The 24,516-nt window shown below is 44.2% G+C and overlaps 1 protein-coding gene across 1 annotated transcript in view; it reads right to left on the bottom strand.

The window, feature by feature from the left end:
- Positions 1 to 24,516, bottom strand: part of Hasp (Hig-anchoring scaffold protein) — a 550,586-nt gene that overhangs the window by 393,512 nt on the left and 132,558 nt on the right. Inside the window, exons 2-3 of the mRNA XM_084589524.1 lie at positions 12,458 to 12,544; positions 10,195 to 10,230 (exon numbers count right to left, since the gene is read on the bottom strand). Of these exons, the coding sequence (XP_084445650.1) occupies positions 10,195 to 10,230; positions 12,458 to 12,544 (123 nt within the window). The remainder of the gene's footprint in view (positions 1 to 10,194; positions 10,231 to 12,457; positions 12,545 to 24,516) is intronic.

The following is a 24,516-nucleotide window of genomic DNA, read 5'->3' on the forward strand; positions in this document are numbered from 1 at the left end:
CTAGCCGGTTACCACGTTACTAGCCAAATGCTGCAAGTTTCTGTAGCGCAATAGCAGGATGAAGCGGAAGAAAATGGCTGTTTCAAAATTTATCGGCTGACGTGTTCAGATGAAATATTCAGACAGCCGGGGTTGCTACAGTATTCAACAGAGCCAGTTCAAGGGGTCGTACAATACTTGACTCAAAACCGAAATGCATATGAAAGAAACGAATTGCGAAATTGAAGTGCCACTGTATTTTTGGGAAGTTTTAATGCAATTTCTGCAGCAATGCCGTGCACAGGCGTGCATAAGCAGAAACCGCGAAAATTGGCATTTCAAGGCATTATAAAACGACATTAAAAGTATTGTAAACGTATAATTCGTTTTCACACATAAAAATTGTAGGACACAGAAAAAAAAAAAACTACATTTGCATAAAATCCGGTCTGCGCTAATTAGCAGTTGCTCTCTAGAATGTATCGTAAAATACAGGAAAAAGTGCTGGTTTTTTAGGTGGGGGATAAGGAATTAAGAGTTTCTCCTGAATTCTGCTCACGGGAAGCCGCGATGATCGCACAAATTTCGGCGCCCATAGGAAAGAGAGAAGGCGATGTTTTTGCGCCGAAATTGAAAGAGCTCCCAAATGCGTAAAACATTGTGCGATCAAATAATAACCATCGGACCTTCGGGATATAAAAATCACCGCATATAAGTGTCGATAACCTGTTTGTTGCCTAAACCCACGGGACCTTAAGCGTTTAATTTGAAACGAATGTGTTAACTTCGGCAGTTTGCACTCACCTTTGTAACTCATTGGCAATGGCTTTCTGCGTTGGGCGGGAGTTAAGTTAAATTTTCCATATAGGTAAGCCCACTTTGATAGAAGAGCAGTGCGAAAGCCTGTCTTGTTCATATTTTACTGCACTTCCCGAACTCCTTAGTCGAAATGAATCTAGAGCCCTCTGTTGTGGTATTACTTGTAATTCCGCTTATAATCTCCCATCTCCTCTGGCGCATAAAAATTGGTGCATTTGGTCTAGAAAAAGTACTCATTGAATTTGATCAGATCTCTACAAAATTACCTCTGCAGTTTGTCTCCGTGTGGCGTTATGGTACGCTCGAACGCTCGATGAGAGAAAGTTGTTGCGGTGGTTACTGAGCTGTACTAGTACACAATATCTTCCTCCGCATTATCTCTGATGTCTGCTTAGTCGACCTCGTCGGTTGTTTGCTATAAGCTTGCTCCAGAAAGTTCATGCCTGCAAAATAATTAACCTTAGAACATAAGCGATGAAGTTTATTAACTTGACTAAAGAACAAGGGTCACAACCCTGCAATAGAATAGCAGGAATCTGATACCTAAACACATTTTTGTTGTGTCTGTTTCGAAACATTCCTAAGTTGAAATACATAGAAGGCGGCACTAAAAACATTTTTCCGTTCATTTCATCATTTATTCATCTTACATCTCATACCCTACTGATGCCCTGAGGCAATAAATATCGTTTCAAAAGAAAGTGCATGAAGCATAATTTTGTTTTTGATGAGACAATGCAGTAGAGCTTTTGTCACATCAAAGTAATCTGGCTAACGATGACGGTGGTGAGCTTCTGCTAAGGCTGCTTCACTGCAAGCATATGCATAGTGAGGCAAAGCACCTTAAGTTGCAGGAATTCCCCATACACCTTCCTTCAATGAAAAAAAAAAAAATGCATTAAATTACCCCGACATTCCCTCCAGTTTTGTGTTATTATTAAATAAATGATGTATATAAAATTAATCGCTTGAAATATCACTCATTCCTAGATTTCCTACATTTAATTTTCATTACCTAAAGTGCTTTTCCGAAATAGGGGCGTTTTTTTTTTTTTTTTTCTAGGTGATGTGAGGTGCTTTTCAGAGATGTGTAATTTCCAGCTAAAATCCTCCTCTTTTCACTATTTCGTAGCCTGTAGCTGAGGTTACAATATATTCAAGAGTGCACCGTATTCGAAAGAGCATCTTATACTTACACTCGAAGGCCCTTTAAGACGTCAAAATATTTCCGCGCTCCTATGGCGACTTAGTATTCTACTGACTAGAATATCAGATTATTAAAAAAATATATTTAGGATAGTTTGATCGACCATTCTGCAAAACTAAGCTGCTAATGCACAAACACGAATTCTATTCTTCTGTGACTATTCTTCTTATTTCTAGGAGGTATTACTTCTCACGTCTAGAACCCTCACAAGTAGCGCAACATCCATGTAATCGAGAACCCAAGAAAAGAACAGTATACCGGTTTTCATGCTGTCGGTATTATGACACTTTGCCGAAATTAAGGGTAAACTGAAATGTGTTTAACTGAAGCGAAGGTTTGGATTACTCTGCTTTCTGTGAGTCCACGGCTTTTTCATATATGTTCTCCTCCACCATTTCTTGGCACAAACAAGTAAGAAAACTGTTTCCCATGTCTGCAGAACGTGCCAACACACTTCAAAAAATTCTTATTTTTCGGAGCTTGTTCCTCCTGAAAAAGTCAGACAAAGAGCCCAGTCACAATTATTCCTTCCGCTGCTCCTCTCCGTCCTTTTCACGCGTCTCTCATTAAATCGCACTTAATTCGCTCACCAGTGGCGCTTGATATCATTTCTTTAACCAGTTTTTAATCGCTTCCGTCTTAGAAGAATACCAGTGTGCTCTTGCTGCGGTTTTCAACGCTTTTGTGCTGTTTGTTGTGATTCCAGTATTTGTCTTGTGTTCAGACTAGTTAGGGGAAGCATTTACATAAGCTCCGATTGCGTGCCTCTGGGGCAGATAATTCCGTGGAGACGTTTCACGGTGCTTCGCGTGACATAGGCGTGTTCGTGGGGATCTGGAACAGCAGCTCTGCATTGTACGTTATATGTGACCTTTATATCGCCTTATAAGCTGTGGCTCGCATCCAGAGCCTTTCGCAATAGTATTTTCTGTTTTTCTTTTTTACCATGGGCTCAGATTACAAGAGCGGTTTCTCTTGAAGCCATCACATTAAGCACAAAGCAGCCACTGCCGCTGCTAGGCGGATGGTTTCCTCGAAAACATTTAATTCTATTTATGGCCTGCGAACTGTGCACCTGCATTTTTCGAGGTTTTAGATTTCAGACACTACATTAAGGCTGCTTCAGAAACCTAAAATCCCTGTGTCTGGTATAAACTTTTCCTTCTTTTTTATTTCAGTTTCTCACGTTGCGTTGCGCTGAATGCTGTTTTTGGGAATATTTCAGCTGTTCGTAATTCACACGCGCATGATCACTAGCCGGTGGTGCTGGTGGGCTAGAATTAGGGATTAACGTTGGCTTCTTTGGGTGTCAGCATCCTCGACGATGTCTTAGTTTTACGCAGTCGCAGCCGCGTGTCGTCACTTTGCACATGAGCTGTTGGTCAAAACAGGATGTGCGAGCCATCTTAGCAAAGAATTTTCTAACGCCTTTAATCCTTATCAATGACTTTTAAGCTTATTTGCTACTATTCTTGTGGGAAAAAAATGGCTAATGCCTTCCATTCCATTTTCTTTTTATTGTGTTCAAGCCTTGTTTTTTTAAGTGTTTATCTAGAATTTTATTTCTAAGACGATTCTGATGAGAAACTACATTATTAATTATTATTTGTCGGCGCAAGGTTGAGAACGTATCTAAGACACTTAGTCATGACATTCGAGGCATTCACCCTGCCTTATAGCCCATGCACATCTCTTTTCTGCCACCTCTCACCATACACCTGCTATTAATCAATCTTACTTTGTTCATATCCCAAACTATGCAGACTAAAACTTACATTACTACGTTTCAGGCTTCCGAACAATTATGCAATGTTACTGTGCTCGTAGAAGGTGACGTTGCGCTGCAATCGCTGAGTCACACATGTTACCTGTCACATGCCATTCAAAGGTATGCACAGTGTTAATGCGTTGCACCCCAACAGTAATTGTGTTTTTACGAATCGTAAATGAAAAGTTGATAAGCATGGTAGCAACGTTTTAAGTTTGAGGTGCTCAGCGTGTTATTTTGCGACTTGCACAAGTCCATCAGACTCAAGACAATACAAGGTTGCGATTGTCTTAAGTCGATTTATCGAGGCAATTTTCTTTACTTCGGGACCCCATGTTGAACAATTATATGTTATAGTCTTTTCACATTGTAGTAAATGCAATCTTTGACTCTTAAAATCCCTTTGACATTTTTTTCCAAGAAACGAGCACGAAATATAGCTCCTGCGAATAGATTAAGCATGGGGTCCACAGAGCCACAATCTAGCCTTCAGAGAGACGTCATACAGATGTAAAATGAATCACACTGAAACGTTGTCTACAAAGACAGATGCAAATCCATGCTGCATACTGGGCTCGCTTGAAGTGTAGAAAGATAATTTTCAAAGTGCGCATAATAACAGACCACTCATTCTGGTGGCTTCTTTGTATTTATTCTACGAGCATCAGCGAAACTTTTGGGTTCCATCTGGTCTAGTGCACAGTGTCCCACCTTCTGTGAGTTAAATATCATTACCGTCCTACTTAGCTATACCCTTATGGCTGACTTCTCCGGAAAGATTTTGCTGTCAAGCTTAACTGCACGGAAATATGAATTTAAGTAAACGAGAATATTTCGACACCACGGGAGAGAGAACTCGGGTTTTTTTTTTTTTTTTCGCAAAACATACTAACAGCTATACAGAGATTCGCTCGTGAATTTCAAGAACCATAACGCCAAGCTCCCGACAGTGACGTTGAGATTTCGATAAAATACGGCACAGACTTCGTGCAGCGAGCATGTTATGTTATGATGGTGCATGGAGCAACCCGTGGCGGCACATGTTGCTGCGAAAAACGCGAGTTTCACGAGCTCGTTTGTATAGCAGAATACTGTTAATATAAACAAACATGACAATGTGCAGCGCTGAAAAAATGCTTGCTTCGCTACTCATTAACACTCACCGGAAGCCCCTCTAAACACATCGACTATTCCGGGGCCACCATTCTCTACAAAGAGCAAAAACGGCCCGGTTGCGAACCAAACGCTGAGATGAAAACGATGACACTTAGTCACCAGCATGACAGTTATTCAAACACCATGTGCAGTATTTTCAAGTTTTCGAAGCAGCAGGATAAAAAAACAACGGAGACGTAGAAAGAAGCACACAGGATAAGTACAAGCCGCCAAAACGTTCTTCTTGATGCCACGGGAGTAGAGGCGGGTACAGCACGTGTCCATTTTCAATACTCTCAGCTTTTCTGTGTGTTACCCTCATCAGTTAGATACATGACTGTGGCGTCACCTTGCTTTCGTCACCTGCCGTGCCCGCCTCTACTCCCGCTGCATCAAGACGAAAGTTTTGGTGCAGCTTGTACTCGTCCTGTGTGTTCCTTGCTACGTCCCCGTTGTTTTTTATTCTGCTGCTTCTAAACCTTGAAATTGTGTACGAACTAGCTCAGTTATCTACCCTTTTAATGTGCAGTAGATCCACTATGAAAAGAACGACTGCAAAGTACTGCTGTGGTGCTTCTGAAAATATTGTTTAACATTTCGAAGAAACTAAACGTCCTCAAAACTGTTGAAGTAACCAGCACTTCATACGAGAAAGAGGGAGAGAAATTACAGCTATTGAATAGAACACAACAGGCGATATATGACAACTGGTAGATATGACTCTCCTATTCCAATCTTTCTCTATTTTTTATTCTTTTCACATTTTTCCAACGGTTCAAGAGATGCCATGCTACCACTGTCACTGACACCTGTCGTTACGGCCAGAGGTAATGTGAATACAAAATCGAAGAAAATGAATTCGTATACATTAGCCACAAAAGACTGCTTGTGGGATGGACTCTATGAGCCTCCCGGTATGTGCAGAGCAAAATAGGGCGGTTTCAAACTGGTATTTCAGACAAAGGTTATGTTAAGATGGTTAAGATATGTACTTACGTAGTCCTCGAATGCATAACAGGTGTATGTAAAAGGAATGGCGACCAAATGAAGAAGAGCCCACTTCCAGCAAGGATGCCATAAATTTCCTTAAAACGGCGGCGCTATTATGGCGAGGGCACATGCTTTTAAGGAAACATGAAATGAGGCGGCACTATTTCGCATACTCCTACAAGGAGAAAAAGCATTCGTACCCTATATGTTCAGGATTCGAACCCATGCTAGCGGCAAGCCAGTAGCCTGCTGTTCCGATGTCTTTGACCACTCAGCCATCGCAGCATGTTTAACGTGGTATTCATTACAGCACAGTGATGTTCTGCGCGCATAAGCTACATGCAAAGCTATGACCGCCTATCTGCGGGCAGTATGCTTGAACCGCGTTCGTGTGGTCGACGGAAGTAGCGCTTTCACCGATTAATAGGAGTGGGCGATTTCATGGCGCTGACGTGCATTGCTATTATCCGCACTGGTTTCCATATAAGCGCGGTTAGCGAACATTAATGTCGTATGATCGACACTTTGTTTAGCTAAAACCACCAATGTCCTAGACTGGTCGTAAGAAGCGCCCGCATGGCAAGTGAAAGACCAATTTTCCGCCGTAGGCACTTTATAACTTGCTATTGTTTGCGGGCCTTCCTTGAACTACACTGGCAGAGTGAGTCAGAGACATTCATGGAGCTGAATGCAGCACGCGTTCAACTCCTTTTCTACCATTTTAAGCTCGCGGCAATGCTACTGACGATGCATCCAAGATTTGCTTCCTTCTTTTCATTTTCCGTTGGTTTCTCATTACAATACTACGAAGACATTCGAAAAGCTTTTCCTGAAATATTGTGTCGGAAAGGCGGCTGCAGAAACCCTTTCATGCTTCAACGCCAAAACAGATACGCCTAGAGTGAGGTCGTTAATTACCTCTGCTTAGCTCCTCTGTTGAAGCGTACATCTCCTGAGTTGTGGTCTAGTGGACCACATTTCACTGATCATATCGTTATACAGCGGAGAAACCCTTGAGGCAGTGGTAGCCCTTATCTCGAAGACGAGCCGCCGGCAATTCGATTAAACGGCAGCAAATGTCAACACCGCTCGCCATGTCGCCTCAACGCGAGAGGTTCACTCTATACTCTCTTTCGAAACAACTGGACCTGCCTTACCGCAGGAACACTAGCGAGAGATAAAAAAGAGATGCGCCCAAAAGAACAAATAAATATCGCGCAGAAGAACCCCGGTCAGGGAGAAATACCCTAGAGGGGGAACGTGCGACTTCCGCTTTCTCAACGTGATTCGATCGCCAGCGACAGATGGTCCTTGCGTTGAGCCAGCCGAATATCCCAAGTCACCCGAGAGGGAGTTTGCCTCTCTCTCTGTGTCGCCGAAACCGATCAGCAGGATGGTTACAAAACCTGCGGCCAGCCCGGCGCCGCCTACTCCCCAGGGAGCGAGGAAAGGATCAGGGAAGATCAACCGCCGAGAGGCGGCCAGCACGGCACCGCAGGGGCGAAAAGAAACACAGACAGAGCAAAGACAAACAGGAATGCTAGGCGGGGAGGCGCCGAAGGCTGCGCGGCAGATAAGTCTCGCGGAGTGGTGCTAACATCGGTGCTGCCGCACTAGTTGGCGGCGTGGGAAGTCGATCAACGCTACAGTGGTCGCGAGATAACGGGCCGCTTCTGGCGTAACCCAGCACTCGGCAGGGCGAGCTACCCTGCTGCACGGCGCCAGATAAGGCGCGCAGGAGCATGCACCACCCTCCATCCGCGGTCCGTCCCTGCTTCGCCGAGGCCTGGAGAAGAGGACGAAATGGGGGCAGCGGTTGACAGGCTCGCCGGTGGGCGCATGCCACGGTTGGAGCTGCGGACGTATGGCTAGCCGCGCGATTTCCGCATCATGAGGTGGTTTCCGGCATGCCCACGCCTTTTTCTCCCTCAGCGGTTTGTTCGGTCCTGGCTTGCTTTCCTTTGCTGTATTTTGCTTTTGCTCTTGCGTTGTGTACGTTACCACATTCTTGTCATTCGGCTAGTTCTTCTGAATGCTTCCGCGGCTTCTCTGTCTCGCTCGCTGGCTAAGCCAATGGCTAGGGCCTCGCATGGTGGGCTAGGAGTTTGATTGGCAAAAGCTGTTACTTCGTCAAAGTGAGCGTCACATAGTCTTGCACGTCGACTTCTAAGTAAACTTTATATAGCCCTTTTCGCCCGGATAGCGGCAGCCGCATACCAGTCAATCGCGATCAGTCGGGAAAATCATGGAACCTTCACGGAATACTAACTCTGGGCTCTTTAGGTTCCTTGCCCCCACTAATTTATTTCCTTTTTTTTTTTCGTTGTTGGATTAGCACCAGTGCGTTCGCGTCATATTTAAAAATTTAGTGGACTCGCTAAATTGAAGAAAAAAAAAACAATAATGGACAAATGGGGCCGATTGATAAATTTCATATTTGAGTCCCGCAGAAAAAGATGGCGAACAGAAGGAACAGTTCCTTCCTGGCTTTTTAGAGCTGCTCAACTGCGAAGGAATTGTATCAACTGGCGAGCGTTACTACGCTGCAAAACCTGTTCTGATAATAAATAAATTGGTTCACAGGAAGGGAAAGGCGCAGTAACTGTCACACTTGCTCTGTGGACACCCGAACCGCGCCGTAAGGGAAGGGAGAAAGGTGGGAATGAAAGTGGAAAGAGAGAAAGAGGAGCCGTAGTGGAGGGCCACGGAGTAATTTCGACCACCTGGGGATCTTTAACGTGCGCTGACATCGCACAGCACACGGACGCCACTTCGTTTCGCCTCCATCGAAACGCAGCCGCCGCGGTCGGGTTCGAACCCGGGAACTCCGGCACAGTAGTCGGGCGTCTTACCACTGCACCACCCCGGCGGGGCTTCTGAATATTTGCCAATACCAGGTTTTTGCGCGCCGCTCATAGCACGGCAGATGCTCCGTAGACCTCGGTAATTCATCAACACACAGGCATATAGTGCTCTTGAAACTGACTTGAAGGAATGCTCATCGACAAAAAAAAAAAAAAAAAAAAAAAAAAAAAAAAAACATTCCAGCTTTTAGCGCTGATACGCACAGTTAACAACGTACTTGCACGTCTTTTCGCCGAAGTGATCAAATATTATATGCCAATACCAGGTTTTGCGCGCCGCTCATAGCACGGCAGATGCTCCGTAGACCTCGGTAATTCATCAACACACAGGCATATAGTGCTCTTGAAACTGACTTGAAGGAATGCTCATCGACAAAACATTCCAGCTTTTAGCGCTGATACGCACAGTTAACAACGTACTTGCACGTCTTTTCGCCGAAGTGATCAAATATTATATGCGCGCACCGACAGCCCGCACGTGCTATCATGCGGCCGCCTGCGTCGTTATCATTATGAAGGCGACCCTAGCTCCAGCTTCTGCTCGATCCGCGATTTACTTGAGCCGGTGCCTCGCCAGATGTTGCGCGTGCTTCTCGGGCCGAGTGCGAGGAATGAGCGCAACGCTCATGCAGCTGCGGGGTGTCCATCGATGCGGGGGACCTGTGTACCAGGGACGCCATATCGCTAATGATAACGACGCTGCTGCTCACCAGGCGGTATATGTTTGGTCGATACTTCTCCGGAGCGTTGCCTGCCTATTGATAAATTAATGACGAAACCCACATTTTGTATAAGGCTTCGGCTTTGGCAACGCTGTCTTGCGCATCAGCGGATGTAGCGCCTGAAAACTACGATGCTCTTAATTACTTCATCGCTGATCTCTGCCCTTTAGACGGCCTTCGAAATGGGTACGACGACGTAGTGCTAACTCCTGTGAATGCGTCTAGCGGCAAGCATATTTAAATCAGAAACGTGCGTAGAATTACAACCAACATTTGAAAGTCAGGAATGATTATGACCGCTCTCTACGCTCGCCAGTTACAAATACCCATGCAACATCGTCTTTTTAGTGGTCATATACGTAATGCTTATCAGTTTTCTCTATCATGTCTTCGTGACATCCCGATTATTTTCGCCATCCAGGCATCGTAAACCGTACAACAGAGTTCCGCGGTAAACAGAAAAGAAAAGATCATTATACAGCGAGACCAGCTTCAGCAAGAACCCGCTTTACGAATCACAAAGTTTTTAGATCATAAGTCGGGTTTCCTAATCGACGGCCCTTGTTATTAGCTCGGACATGACAGCCCATGAGACGAGCGTTACCAACCGCCACTTGCGAAAGCTCAGCATATCCAGCCTTAAATTTTCTCACATTCATATTGATAGAACACCCGTAATTTTGTACTTACCGTCAGTCGTCTCTTCCTCAATGTCTGTAGGCGCATCTGTAATGATAACAAGAAGTCATAACGCTGAACATTGTTCGTAAAGCGCTGGGCTGTTGCGCAGAAAGAAACTATAATTCTAATTGTTGACGCATAGGGAAACGCAACAATAAAAGTCGAAACCTAACTCTGGCGAGAACGAGGACTCATTAAGCATGACTTATGGCGTCGTGGAATGGAAGCAAAGGCAGAGTTGAAAACGTGACTGGCGCCTAATATCGAGAGGAAACTGAAAAACGTTCGGAACAAGGCGTCCACCCGTACGCCTGAAAAGTAGTGAATAGCCGCAAGCAGCGACATAGGACATTTACGCACTGGCTGCACGTACGATAGTCGAAGAGGAGGCGTAAAATAATCTTTTCAACTCCTCGTGGATCGCAGTAGCAGCGAATGCAACTTCCAGAAAACAGTGTTCAATTAGAAGCTAAAATTAAATTAGCAACTAATGACACGTAATTTGATTTACTGAAAGCAGGAAAACCCTAAAATACATTAAGACAGAACTGTAAGGCAGTCTAGCTGTCAGTCCGGTTTCCCAAAGAAGATTATCTAATTTGTTAGCGGCTGGGTTAGTCAGGACGAAGGAATGGATTTTTTTTAATGACTAAAAATATTCACTATGATTCATTAAAATTTAATGGATGAAACGTATGAGATCGTTTTAACACAGGAATTTTCGGAAGTTTATCCCTCGCGAGAACTCTCTCTCTCTTTATTTATTTTTTTTTTGGCGCAGCCAAGCGCCGGATAATAAAAGCATCGCCTGGCGACAGCACCGGCAAAGATCAACAAGCTTAAGCCGCTGGCCGTTGCCATGGCGAGCCCAAGTTCGCATTGCAGGAATGGCCATTCGTGGGGTGTTTGCAACTCTGTCCCGTATCGTTCACAGAACGTAAAAGGTTTGGGAACATGAGTAGGTTGCCCTAAATTTCGCCATTGCTTTTATTAATAACACTTTGGTGCGTACTGATATGAATGCTTTATTTATTTTGTGTTCTTGGGAAATTTGTTGCATTGTTATATTAGATGCATTGTAGGTTTACTTCTGCAGAAGAAATACCTCGCCCGCACCGCTAGTGTATCGCGAGTTATAATACACATATAATTTTAATAAAACATTAACCGCCTTCTAATTGCACCTAGCTGCAAAAACAAAAGAGGGGGGTGGGAGGGTTTCAGAAATCAACTGGCAGAACAACGCAGTTATTTGTTGACCAAATGTCCCGGTCGACCATTAGGTCAATTACATATTACATTCTGCATTTTCTTTCGATTAAGCATCAGCAAGCATGTGGATGGAGGCTCAGTTCAATAGCGCGAGGTCCACGTGCACACCCAGTAGGAGACGTTGGAGGCTTAACAAGCGACCTCTGTCACTCTTATCAAGGCTGCCATACATCGGTGTACTATAACTGCGTCATGTATGCGTGTACCATAAGTTGCATTTTTCCAACGGTCCTTTTTCCGAATGATTTTTTAGACCCTTTAACGTCCATCAGTAGCGCATTTTATGTCAGTGCCGGTGAGATTCCCTACTTACTGGATGTGATGATGACGTCGAATATGACGACGACCAGTGATTAAAGAGCAATGAAATGAAGGCGAAAAGATTTCTTTTTTATTTTCACGAAACAGAGCCTAGGTTTCGTTTATAATTTCACCACGGCACTGCTTCCTAAAAAAGCTCAGATGTTTTTCACAGGAAAAATTCGTGCTCAAACGGCTGGTGCTAGAACATTTCTCTTCTTCGCCATTTCCGAATTATGTATGTAGACTACTCTATAGCTAAAGGCATCCTTTAGCTATAGAGTAATATACATACAGCTAGGGGCATAAACTTGAGGCGTTATTATGGCGCGAAGATAAACAATATGAAAATTTATAACCAGCCCAGATGACAGGCTCGACCAGTTATTCGCACCCTTCGATTCTACTGCGTGCTTGTGGTTCGGCGCGAAAGGGCAGAAGTACCCCCCCCCCCCCTCCCCATACACACACACATCATCGATAGCGGAGGCGTGGCATTGCTAAAGCCAACGACAGAAGACGAAAACACTTGAAATGTCATAGAATAGTAGCAGGATCGCTACATTATCCTGGCCCAGGAGTCAAAGAATAACATTTTCGGCTCCATATTTTCCAGCGTATTCCTTCTGATCGGCAATGACCGCACAACGATCTAAGGTACGGATGAAGAAGACGATAGAAAATGTGACGTGACTTGTACCTCGAGGCATGTACCAGGACTCTGCGTAGCGTCGTGAGCTTTTCCTGGACTCTCCTTTGCTGCCGAACGCCCGGATGTGGTAGGCGTCTACGAAGAGCAGGAAAAGACACAGGTTATGAAGCAATGCAGATCACAAGGAAAGCGTAGCATTATAGCCTAAACAGATTGATACGCCAAAATTGACATGGTGACATTGATCACTATGTTTATTCATCAAAGACAAGTCTCTGCTCTCAAAAAGAGGACTGATCCAGGCTGGTTAGTTCGTGTTGGAAAACTTATTTGCCTACCGTACCTCAAATACTGTTTGTGGCGCCGGTTTTCGTAAGTCCCCGTGAGCCACATATTTCAACAGGGGCTTTATGTAGTTTAGTTTTAAAGTTGAACATGTATAATGAGATGGTGGGCACGACAGTAGCACCGGCTAATCTTTTTCATATTCAGATAAACGATTAAATGGTAGTCACATAAACCGCGACATAGAAAATTGGCACTGGCTGGCATGCGGTAGCGATTGCGCAGAGAAACACTTGGCCCGTGAGGAATCGCCCCATCACTCCCCCTCTCTCTGCACGCAAAGTTACAAAGCATGCGTCTTCTGAAAATTCAAGAAGGCGCTTTGGCGGATTGGCTGTGGCACAAAGCTTTCTGATGAGAAACAGCGCTAAATGCACGGGCGGGAAAATGTAATAACAGAGGCGCTGTGTAATTTTTTCACGTCCGTGTTTTTAGCGCTGCTTCCATTCAGTTTCCGGATAATCTCCGGCCAGATTTTTTTTTTTTCTCGGAGGGAGGAAGTTAGCACCAGGCACAAGACACAAGCCTCTCTGCACGAGATGAGCACGTGATCGTGTCCCCTCCTCCCCCCCACTCACGATCGGCTGCACGGGCGCTTTCTGACAATAACTACGACTATTTTCCTAGGAACCTGAAACAAGTAACTCCGCTGAAAACCACGTAGGACTGACAACAACAACAACAGCAGCAGCAAAAATTTTCCACTTTTAAGGGTATGCGACGCGATATTGTTAATAGCTATCTTTTTCGGCTTCTCTTGCGGTTCCTCGTTTGTGTATATTCCCTTTTCTATCTTTTCTACTCGCTTTTTTCTGATCCCTTAAATTTCCATCTCTTATCCCTCACAAATTCACTAACATACACTCGTAAGCTGCCTATTTATGTGAAAGACCATCCGACATAGATATTTAAGCCATACGGACGTGCCTGCGCGCCCTAAGAAAAATGTGTCTTACTCGTTGCCCAATGGCCATGGAAAGATCGATTCTCACGTACTTCCCCATTAATCTGAAAGTATAAACCCATAAACCCGAGTTGGCAGCTCCTACCTTGTGACGTGGTTTCGTGACGTCGCCCCCCCCCCCCCCCCCCGGCCAATCAGTAGGCGGCTATGTCATGAGCGAACTGTTACCTGTCAGAACGAAGATCGTGATATTTCACCCACAACGCTAACGCCGACGCCAGCAACGCCTCATCTTCTGCAGTGCTGGGCTTTCGACGCTAGCGCGTTAAAACCCTACACGCGCACGCACGCTCACACAGTGCAATATAGCTGATACCTGAACGTGACATTCCGGTTCATTGTTTCGCACAGACCCAGTGCACTTTGCGTGATCGTATTTCCGAGGACATGTTTAATGGATTCGCGACTTATTCCTCTATTATTCATTGTGAAGCGCAGAAGGAAGCGGGGAATAGCGCATGTGAGGGGCATAAACACCCATGCGGCCACGTGGGAGGCCACGTGCTCATATGACCTCTCGCGAAGTGGAGCGAATAGCAGTAAATGCCTGGCACCTCGACAGAGCAGGAAGAAAGGTGCAGCGTGGATCTCTTACACATGTTTGCCACGCCGCAAGTATCGGACGTCTTGAACCTGCAGCGGCCACACTATGGAAGACGTGGGGAAGGCTGCCCCCTGTCTAAATAATTTCCAAATCGCGTACGTGAGTGACATTCGGAAGTTTTTTTATCGACTTACATAAGCAGGTATTTTCGGTGAGGAGGGTGAGAGAGAAATTACGCAGCTAAATAAATTGTGAGGCAAATAACTGCTCTGTCCTAGCCGCAGAAATGTGTAATGCCTTTTCTCTCACTTATCTCTCTCTTTCCGTAGCTACGCAGCGCGCGCCGCTTGAACGTAAATTTCTTCGCATGATATTAAGTCGGTACTATGAACAAGGAACTGCTAACTAGAGTTATGTCTTCCTGGCACAGTGCATTCTGCTACGTTCAATAATGCATGATCAAGACACAAGCATCAAGAAGTGTGAAAGTCAAGGCCTCGGGCGTAAATACAAATTATTGCCTTTTTTGTGTGTTTTTGTATTTATATGAGAGTAAACCCCGGCCCTGTTGGACTCCATTAAAAGTAGCGGAGCCAAAGGAATGTTATTCGTCATTCTAGAGGTTTCAAACATAAAAAGAAACCATTCGGCTGTTGTTTACTCAAATAACGTTGTCTCTAACGTTACTTTCCACTTCGATGTCATTTTTAATCTTCTCTTGTTTACAACCGACAGTTACATATATGTTCTAAAAGCTCGCCGAACAAATCTCATTGAGGTCCAGGGAACGTGGAAGCTTCTGGCCGCCCAGGAGGCCAGTGTTTGCTTTTAGCACGTTAGTAATAATGAAAAATAGCCCGCGAAGGCTGGGAGCGTCCCTGAGGACCCGAAGGAAACTTTTTTGTTACTCCACCCAGGAGATGCATTACAGCATCCAGAGCCTCGTAAAAGGGAGCTGTTCTGCCGCGTACCGCGTACGTAGGAGTCGCGTGCATTCTTTATCGAAGTTGACGCCTCCTGCGATCTCACCACTTCGCACTGAAAGCACTTTTTGCCACCTTACTTCCGAATGCAGGTACGAATGCACTTATGAAGATTTAGTTTGTTTTTTCGATTCGCTTGTATTTTTTGTTACAATCCGAGTAAGGCATCACCGCCGCTTGTTAGAAAACGCTTCTTCCGCGCTTTGCAATGCCCCCTCGCCATTCGCACTCGGCGTAGGTGCCGTATTGGATTTGTTTGAAGTGCCCAAAAAATGCGAGCTGAAACCTTCGGCCCTTTCTTTTATGTTTCGCACTTTTATTTCGTGCTGGCGACGACGATTTTTCAAATGTCGAAGCTTTCAGTTACAGTGTCACTCCGATCGTTATTTCCGTTTTAATTTCAGGAATCTGAAAAGGTCTTGTCTCAACAGGTGCACAATGTTAGCAAGCGATTAGAAAATATCGCACCTCTACCGCCAGCAGTCATGAGATGGGACATTGGTGTCATACAGCCTGAGGTAAAATAGGTATGAGCCCTATGGAGTAAATCGGTGAAAGGTCTTCATATAAATAATACTTGTACATTTTAAAAAATACTTTACCTTTAGAAATACCTTTAGAAATATCCTTAGTAACACAAATGCATTCGACTTTGTTATGTCGTACCCCATTACAACGAGTTTTACAGTTTTTCTTTTATTGCACAATTTCGTACGTATACACAGTAATTCATTGCACCAGAAATCTGTGTGCAGCAGTTTTGGTCTGTGTAAGACATGTGTCCATGTTTCTCAAAACATACATGTTCAAGAATCTGGGCCACTTTTGAATTTTATTTATTTAGAGATACTGTAAGCCTTTACAGGCTCATACAGGAGTGGGTCACAAAGCAAACAATCCAGAATGAAAGAAAAGCAAAATTACAGAGCAAAGAACAAAGTTGAAGTGAAAGAGCGCAGTAAGCAATCCACAGTACAATTGAAAAATTATATATATATATATATATATATATATATATATATATATATATATATATATATATATATATATATATATATATATATATATATATATATACATACAAAAAAGAGAAACGCGCAAACCACAGTCGTAATGAAGAGCAACATATTCAGTCAGTCTTGGGCCCTGTTTTTAGTTTCAAATAAATCAACAGAATCGACATTCAAAATTTCTTCTGGGAGGCGCCTCGATGCTTCAATAGCACAGGGAAGAAAAAGTATTGTAGGGAAACTGTGAGATATTACAGGATACTGTTATGCACACGTTGGTATAACTGGTTTAAGCTTTTGATGCGTAGCAAAAACTTACTTTCAGAGTCTTTCCTGAACTAGCAGCGAGTAATTAAGACTGACATAGAAAACATATAGGCCATATTTTTTTAAAGCAATTGTTTGACAGATGTGGAATATTGTAAAATATTGTAAAAAAAAAAAAAAAAACACTAGGGAGCGCTTGTAAAAATTAATAGCGAAAAAAAAGTAAAACGCCTGCCGAGGAAATATCTGCTGATGTATTGATTGTCATCGTGATAAATAACGTAAAAAAAAAAATTTTTCAAAAGCTCTCCCAGGAAATGTGCAGAATCCCTGGGTACATGCGCGTGACCTAAATTTCGGAAATTTTCATTTTTAATAATGTTTTTATTAACATAAATCTGATATTGTCTTCATACATGGCAATTTATTCAATCTAATAAGTGCATTGTCCGCCACTACAAAGAAAAATTATAATCGTTTCATCTGCTTAAATATGCCAGCGGAAGCTTCTTATAAGTCGTCTAAAGTATGCCTTTCTTATAACTTGTCACGAAAAGATGGCCATCACAGAGCTACGCAACGACTCGTACTACGCGAAAATTAGTGACAGTAGAGGGAATATATCCGAAATATGTGGGTATTTCTTCCTTGCGGTTCATAAGAAATGAAACGATTGATTGAGCGGAGCCAAAACCCTACATGTAAGCAATCTTCAGTTGTTCGCAGCCCATGTTCACATCGAAACAGGCTTATCATGTAATGGCAGTTTAAAAAACGACGACTGATTTCAAGTCACCTTCAACAGTTTTGTACATTTCACACAAGAAAACAGCCGTCCAGTGCCTAAATTTATAAAAGGATATTATGAGCGAAGAACATTATTTGGAACTGGTGAAAATACTTTCAGAAACAACAATAATTATTTCGAGGTAGAAGCGTACATGTGCCGGACGTTCATCTTGTTTCTTATTTTTTTTATCTGTATTAAGTCCTCGTTTCTGCTTGGTAATGTTTTATTGGTTCGTTGATTTATTGGGTTTAAAATTTGCGTTCTGAGGCTAATAAAGCTGGCACCTTCGCATTTAGTATGAGTGACCACTTGCCAATCTACTTGTGCTTCACAGGGCATACACAGCACAATAATGCACCTTCGAACCAAACATATTTAGCTTGTAACCGAACGTGCTCTTTCCGTGTTTCGAGAGAAAATCGCGGACACTTTTTGGGCACCTGTATATGGTCTGATAGACGGAAATTTGGCATACCAAGCATTTTGCAAGATATTAAAAGTAAGTTACGAAGCTAGTTTTCCGTTCAAGTGCTGTAAGCAAAAAAAGAAAGCACGTAAACCATGGATAAGCACGGCGCTTTCTAACAGAATACATAGGGAAAATGTCTTATTCGGCTAATTTATAAGTACCAAAAACACAGTGTAATTTCAGTCCTTTAAATCATTTAGAAATTGTTTAGACAAATATTTAAAGAAAGGAAAGGCGAGACTACTACATGCGTTCCTTTAACTCATCAGTTCTGCGCACGGCTCAGTTGTGGAAGAAACTGAATTCATTGTTGAACCAGCATGCCCATGAGGAACAAATACGCTACCTAAAAAATAAATGACATAGAGATTCAGGGTAAAGCACTAGCTGATGCATTTAATGAACATTTCGTCAACATAGGAAGTAACACAGAACCAGACAGCGATTTTGAAGCATATTATACAATTCCAGGTTTATATTTTTATGTCCAGCAGAGAGGAAGGGATAGTTAGCATAATTCTTAGCTTAAATGATAGTAGTGTTAATGGTATTGATGGCTTTCAAGTAAAACCCATCAAATATGTGGCAGATCTTCTCTCTTCTTATATTACGTATATCTTTAATCTCTGCTTAAGCACAGAAATCTTTCCCTAAAGGATGCAGATAGCACGAGTCACAGCAATATTTAAAAACGGAAATCGAAATGATTTAGGAAATTATCGACCCATATTGATACTACCGGTATTTTCAAAACCTTTGGAGAAAGTGATTTTAAAGCGATTAAAGAATTTCGAGAAAAAAAAAAAAAACTTGTTATCTGGTTCTCAATATGGCTTTTGTAAAGGTTTAGGAACACAGCTCGCTTTACTAGAACAAAAAGCATACATCTTAAATGAGATTGAAAGAGGTAAGCTTGTATTAGGGATATTCATTGATATCTCTAAACCGTTTGATTCCATCACTCATATTTTAATTAAGAAACTTCAACGCTATGGATTTCGTAGAAAATCGGCTTCTTTTATATGCTCCTATTTGGAAACCCGCAGGCAAATCGGCATCATAAACCACCACCTCTCTAGCTCATTACGCATCTTGTCTGGTGTCCCACAGGGAAGTATATTAGGACATTTTTGGTTTAACGTGTATGTAAATGATATCGTAAATATTTATACAACCGCTAAATTTATCATGTACGCGGATGATACAAGCATACTGCTAACAGGTAACACTGGCGTTGAACTTGTCGATGCAGCAGATTTATTGTTAATAAAAGTGGATGAGTGGACGAGTAAGAATGGCCTACAAATTAATTTCACCGGACGGTCTGTACAGGAATCAGATCGATTATATTATTTGCCGGCAGATATGGAGAAGCGCTATACAAGCAGTAAAAACAAGGCCTGGGGCCGATTGTGGCACCGATCATCAGCTTCTTGTTGCCAAAATTAAGCTTCGATTGAGGAAAACGCAGAAAACTAGAAGGCCTTTCAGGTATGATCTGGATCAGATTCCATTAGAATATGCTGTGGAAGTGAGGAATCGATTTCAAGAATTAGATCTAGAAGACAAAGAGCCCGAAGAGATGTGGACTGATGTTCGTGATATAATACAAGAAGTTGCTACTAAGGTAGTTCCAAAGCAAAAGAAATGCAAAAAAGCAAACTGGTTATCTGAAGAGGCTTTGCAAATAGCTGAGGAAAGGAGGATGACAAAAAGTATGGGGGAAAGAGAAAGATACAAGGTTCTCAATGTGGATTTTCAGAAAATAGCAAGGAGAGATAGGAATGCCTTCCTGAACATACAGTGTCAAGCAGTTGAGGACAACAGCCAATTAAGGAACACAAGAGCTCTGCATAAGACAATCAAAGATATCAAAGGAAGCTTCTGTGCTAAGCAGGGCGTGATAAAGGACAAACGAGGCAAGGACCTCACTGAAGCCTCAGAGATAAAGAAGAGGTGGCAGGAATACACAGAAGAACTGTACAAGAAGGACCCGGATGTGCAAACCCAAGATAGGACGGTTGTGATTACTGATCTCGAGCCGGGCATCCTGAAGAGTGAAGTTGAATGGGCCTTAGCCAGCCTTGCTAAGAACAAAGCTAGCGGAATTGATGGTATTCCAGCTGAGTTGCTTCAAAACCTCAACCACGACGCTGTTAACACACTGCATACATTATGTCAAAAGATTTGGACAACCCTGCAGTGGCCACAGGATTGGAGGAGGTCAGTTTATATCCCTATTCCAAAGAAAGGCAGTGCCAAAGATTGTTCCAACTACCACACGATCGCGCTTATTTCGCATGCTAGCAAGGTGATGTTGAAAATCCTCCAAGGTAGGCTGCAGCAGTATGTGGATCGGGAGCTTCCGGACGTGCAAGCTGGGTTTCGCAAGGGCAGAGGAACTAGAGACCAAATTGCCAACCTTCGCTGGATCATGGAAAAAGCAAGAGAGTTCCAGAAACCCATTTACTTCTGCTTTATTGATTATGCGAAAGCGTTTGACTGCGTAGATCACAGCAGATTATGGCAAGCTCTCCAAGAGATGGGAGTTCCAATTCACCTCATCTGTCTCCTCAGGAACCTTTATGAAGGGCAAGAGGCCACAGTCAGAACTGGGCATGGTCTTACTTATTGGTTTCCGATTGAGAAAGGGGTGAGGCAAAGCTGCGTACTGTCGCCCTGCCTATTTAACCTATATGCAGAGTGCATCATGAGGAAGGCCGGTCTGGACGAGTCTTCAGCTGGAGTGAAGATTGCTGGAAAACGTATCAACAACCTTAGATATGCGGATGATACCACTTTAATGGCAGAAAGTGAAGTGGAACTCAAGAGACTTCTGATGCGCGTACAAGAAGAGAGTGAGAAGTTTGGGCTTAAACTGAACATTAAAAAGACGAAGATCATGGCGTCTTGCCCTATCAAGTCCTGGAGCATCAATGGACAAGAAGTGGAAGCTGTGACAGATTTTCTGTTCTTGGGCGCCAAGATTACCTCGGAAGGAGACTGCAGCCATGAAATTAGGAGACGCCTGCTTCGGGGAAAGATAGCAATGGTTAGCCTTAACCGCCTAGTAAAGAGCAGAGACATTAGTCTGCCAACCAAGATCCGTATAACCCGTGCTATGGTGTTTCCAGTTGTGATGTATGGATGCGAGAGTTGGACTGTGAAAAAGGCTGACCGCCGAAGAATTGACGCGTTTGAATTGTGGTGCTGGCGAAGACTCTTAAGAGTTTCTTGGACTGCCAGAAGATCGAATCAGTCGATATTGTCGACCATAAACCCTGACTGTTCATTGGAGGGTCAAATTCTAAAGTTAAAGCTCAGCTACTTTGGTCATCTGATGAGAAGAGAGGAGTCGCTGGAGAAAGATTTGATGTTGGGAAAGGTTGAGGGTCGCCGGAGAAGGGGTAGGCAGCGAACGCGATGGTTAGATGGGATTCTCGAGGCATTGCAGATGAAGCTATGTGATGTTAAGAAGATAGTGAGAGACCGGAAAGCGTGGCATGACATGGTCCATAGGGTCACGAAGAGTCGGACACGACTGAACGCCTGAACTGAACAAATTAATGCAAATAAAATAGAAGCCATCTTCTTTTGAAGTAAAAACAAGCACATAGCTATAGAAAAGAATATCTATTTAAACACTATTCCTCTAGAAATTGCTTCCACCATTAAGACGTTAGGTCTTTTTTTTCCAGGATAATATGTCATAGGATGCCCACATAGACAGTTTGGTAATCAAGCTGGCTCCTGTAATAGGATTAGTATACGCAATCGCAACGTACTGCCACCGGAAGTTCTCATGTTAATCCACAACGCCTTGTTTGTTTGTTTTTTCTCGACTTAATTATTGTCATTTAGTTTGGGCTACAGCAACGTATGGAAATTTGCTGAAACTTTACAAATTACAGAAAAGATATTTGAGAGTAATGAAAAATCTGCCTCTCAATTCACATAATATCACTTGTTCCAAAAACACAACATATTCCCTGTTAGCAAGTATTTTGATTTTGTTCTCTGTAAGGCTTTTAAGAATGACAAGGCAAATAAATGTTCACATTTATATTATCTAGCCAACTGACAAGAAAACACTGCTACACGCCAGACACGCCCCATAGAGCTTTGGAAAATGGGAACTTTTAGTACAACGCATGGTCTGCAAACTTTGCAAAATAAGTTACCCAGATTGTTAAACAGATTAGACCGTGCATATGTTCAGTTTGAGAAGGTTACATTTAAAGAACTTCGCAATTATTTTATTACAGAGTAAGAATCCTCACTGCCATTTGTATGTTTTTCTTGTCGTGTTTCTCGTTCTATACTTACTCATTTCTTTGAATGTTCTTCAGAAACAATGAACATCCAACTCATCACCATTCAATTCCTGTTTGCTTCTTTTTTTTAACACAGCTTATGTTCATATAAATAACCAAAAAATAAAATTAGTGGTGCATTCTTTGCGTTTCTTTTATGGAGCTATTTGCATGTACTATACAGTTTCTTTTGAAGTTATGTGCCATGACTTGCTGTGAAGTGTATAGGGGGGCCGGTGGCCCTGTCAAGCTGTCTTGAGGGGCAGCTTTTACTGCCGGTCTCCCATGTCATGCCATGTGGCACAAATAAAGGTTTATTATTATAAATGTCCCAAAGAGACTCAGACTATGGAAGACGCCAAAGTGGAGGGCTCCAGAAATTTCGACCACCTGAGGATGTTTAGCGTGCACTGACATCGCACAGCACACGAGAGACGTGCGTTTCGTCTCCATCGAAAAGCAGCCGCCACAACCGGGATTCGATCCACTGCACCACTACAGCGAGGCGAATGGAAGTATTTGTTTGTTTGTTTTTCTGTTTGTTTGTTTGTTTGTTTGTTTGTTTGTTTGTTTGTTTGTTTGTTTGTTTGTTTGTTTGTTTGTTTGTTCACTACTGGCACTCCCGACATAAGGGTCGTAGCTGTGTCGGCTTGCCGTCACTGATTACGGAATAAATGTCAAGCAAAACGAACAGTCTGCACATGAAATAACAATGAAATCGATATTGACACATGCCATTCATAGGCGACGAAGATTTGAACCGGCGATTCGGAGAAGACGACGAAGCGAAACAGTGCTCCGCTTTCGTGCTGCCCTGACTGGCTGTTGGTGTCCTTCGGTGTCAGAGTGCCAGAACGCCTTCTGTGTAGCGTTACGTTACAAATTTGGTGGAGGAATCGCCAGGTATCGATCCAGTCCTGCAGAATCAACCTGCCAATACGGAGCTTACCCCCGTACATCAACGCCTCGGCCGCCGCCTACGTGGAGAGCCCCCTGAATTCGGACCCCTTCCGGCTGCTACCAGAACGACGCATCCTCAGACGGCCGTCGAACCTGCTGCAATGACATCTGAGAGCAGGCTTCCCACCCACATCCTGTGTCATCAGCCGCGAACACCCCCCTCCTTTCATGGCGACGTGTTCGAGGACGCCGAGGACTGGCTTGAGAACTACGAGCGAGTTGCTCGTTACAACGGGTGGACTGATGAGCGCAAGCTCCACAACGTGTACTTCGCCCTTGAAGAGTCTGCACGGACATGGTTTGAAAACCATGAGGCTCTCATCCTAGGCTCTCATCCTTCTCATCCTAGGCAGCCTTCTGTCGTGATTTCAAAGCCACCTTTTCTAGCGCCGACCGCCGGGAGCGAGCAGAAGCTGCGCTACACTCGCGCAATCAGCGCCCGAACGAGAGCGTGCGTATGTTCTTTGAGGACATGACACGCCTTTTCAAGCGTGCAGACCCACAAATGCCTGAAGATAAGAAACTGCGTCACCTGATGCGGGGCGTTTAAACAAGAACTTTTCGCCGGACTGGTGCGCAGTCCACCGCGCACTGTGGCGGAGTTTCTCAGCGAGGCAGCGACCATGGAGACAACGCTGCAACACCGAGCCGTCAGTACAACCGTGACGTGAACATCATTGGGTCCGACGCACCTCCTGTGCATATCGGCAGCGACATGGACGCGCTACGAAATCTCATCCGTTCTGTCGTGCGGGAGGAACTGCAAGCGCTCCGGATGCCTTGCAACACAACAGCTTTTCCTTCACTGGCTGAAGTCGTCCGGGACGAGGTGCGTAATGGCAGCTCAGCAAGTTGCTGACGTTCCCCAGCAGCGCGTTCCCCACCAGACGATCGACGCGAGGCCCACCTACGCGTCCGTATTACGTAGGGCTCCCCCGCCGGATCATAGTATCAACGCCGCAGCTCCAGCAATGGAGCCGCAGGGTCCTCGCATGGAGGGACTCGCAAGGAGCCGCATGGGGCCTCACTACTCCCCTCCGCCAATCTACAGCGACCCCGTCAAGTATGGCGGCCCCGGGACCGTCGCCCCCTGTGCTATCATTGCGGGGAAGCCAGTCACCTTTACCGGGCGTGCCCGTACCGCCGCGTCAACATGCGGGGTTTCGCCTCGGAGGAACTCCACCCTCGGAATGACGAACGGCCTACTGAGATTGCAAGCGACCTTGCAGCGCGACAGTATCCCGTAACGTCCGGTTACCAAGAGCGTCGGTCTACGTCCCCGACGAGCTACCGCTCTACAAGTCCCCATACTTCCCGACGCCGCTCCTCTCCCAGCCCTAGCCGGGAAAACTAATACCAGCGGCCTTCGGAGGCAGGGTCGCTGATGTCGGGAAATGTGAAGATCCTCCGTCATCGTCAGGCCGACCCGACGAGATTTCGCTTGTGTCAGGTAGCGACAGCA

The sequence above is a fragment of the Amblyomma maculatum genome, chromosome 1 (assembly GCF_055883805.1).
Source record: "Amblyomma maculatum isolate TAMU_Amacu chromosome 1, ASM5588380v1, whole genome shotgun sequence".
NCBI lineage: Eukaryota > Metazoa > Arthropoda > Arachnida > Ixodida > Ixodidae > Amblyomma > Amblyomma maculatum.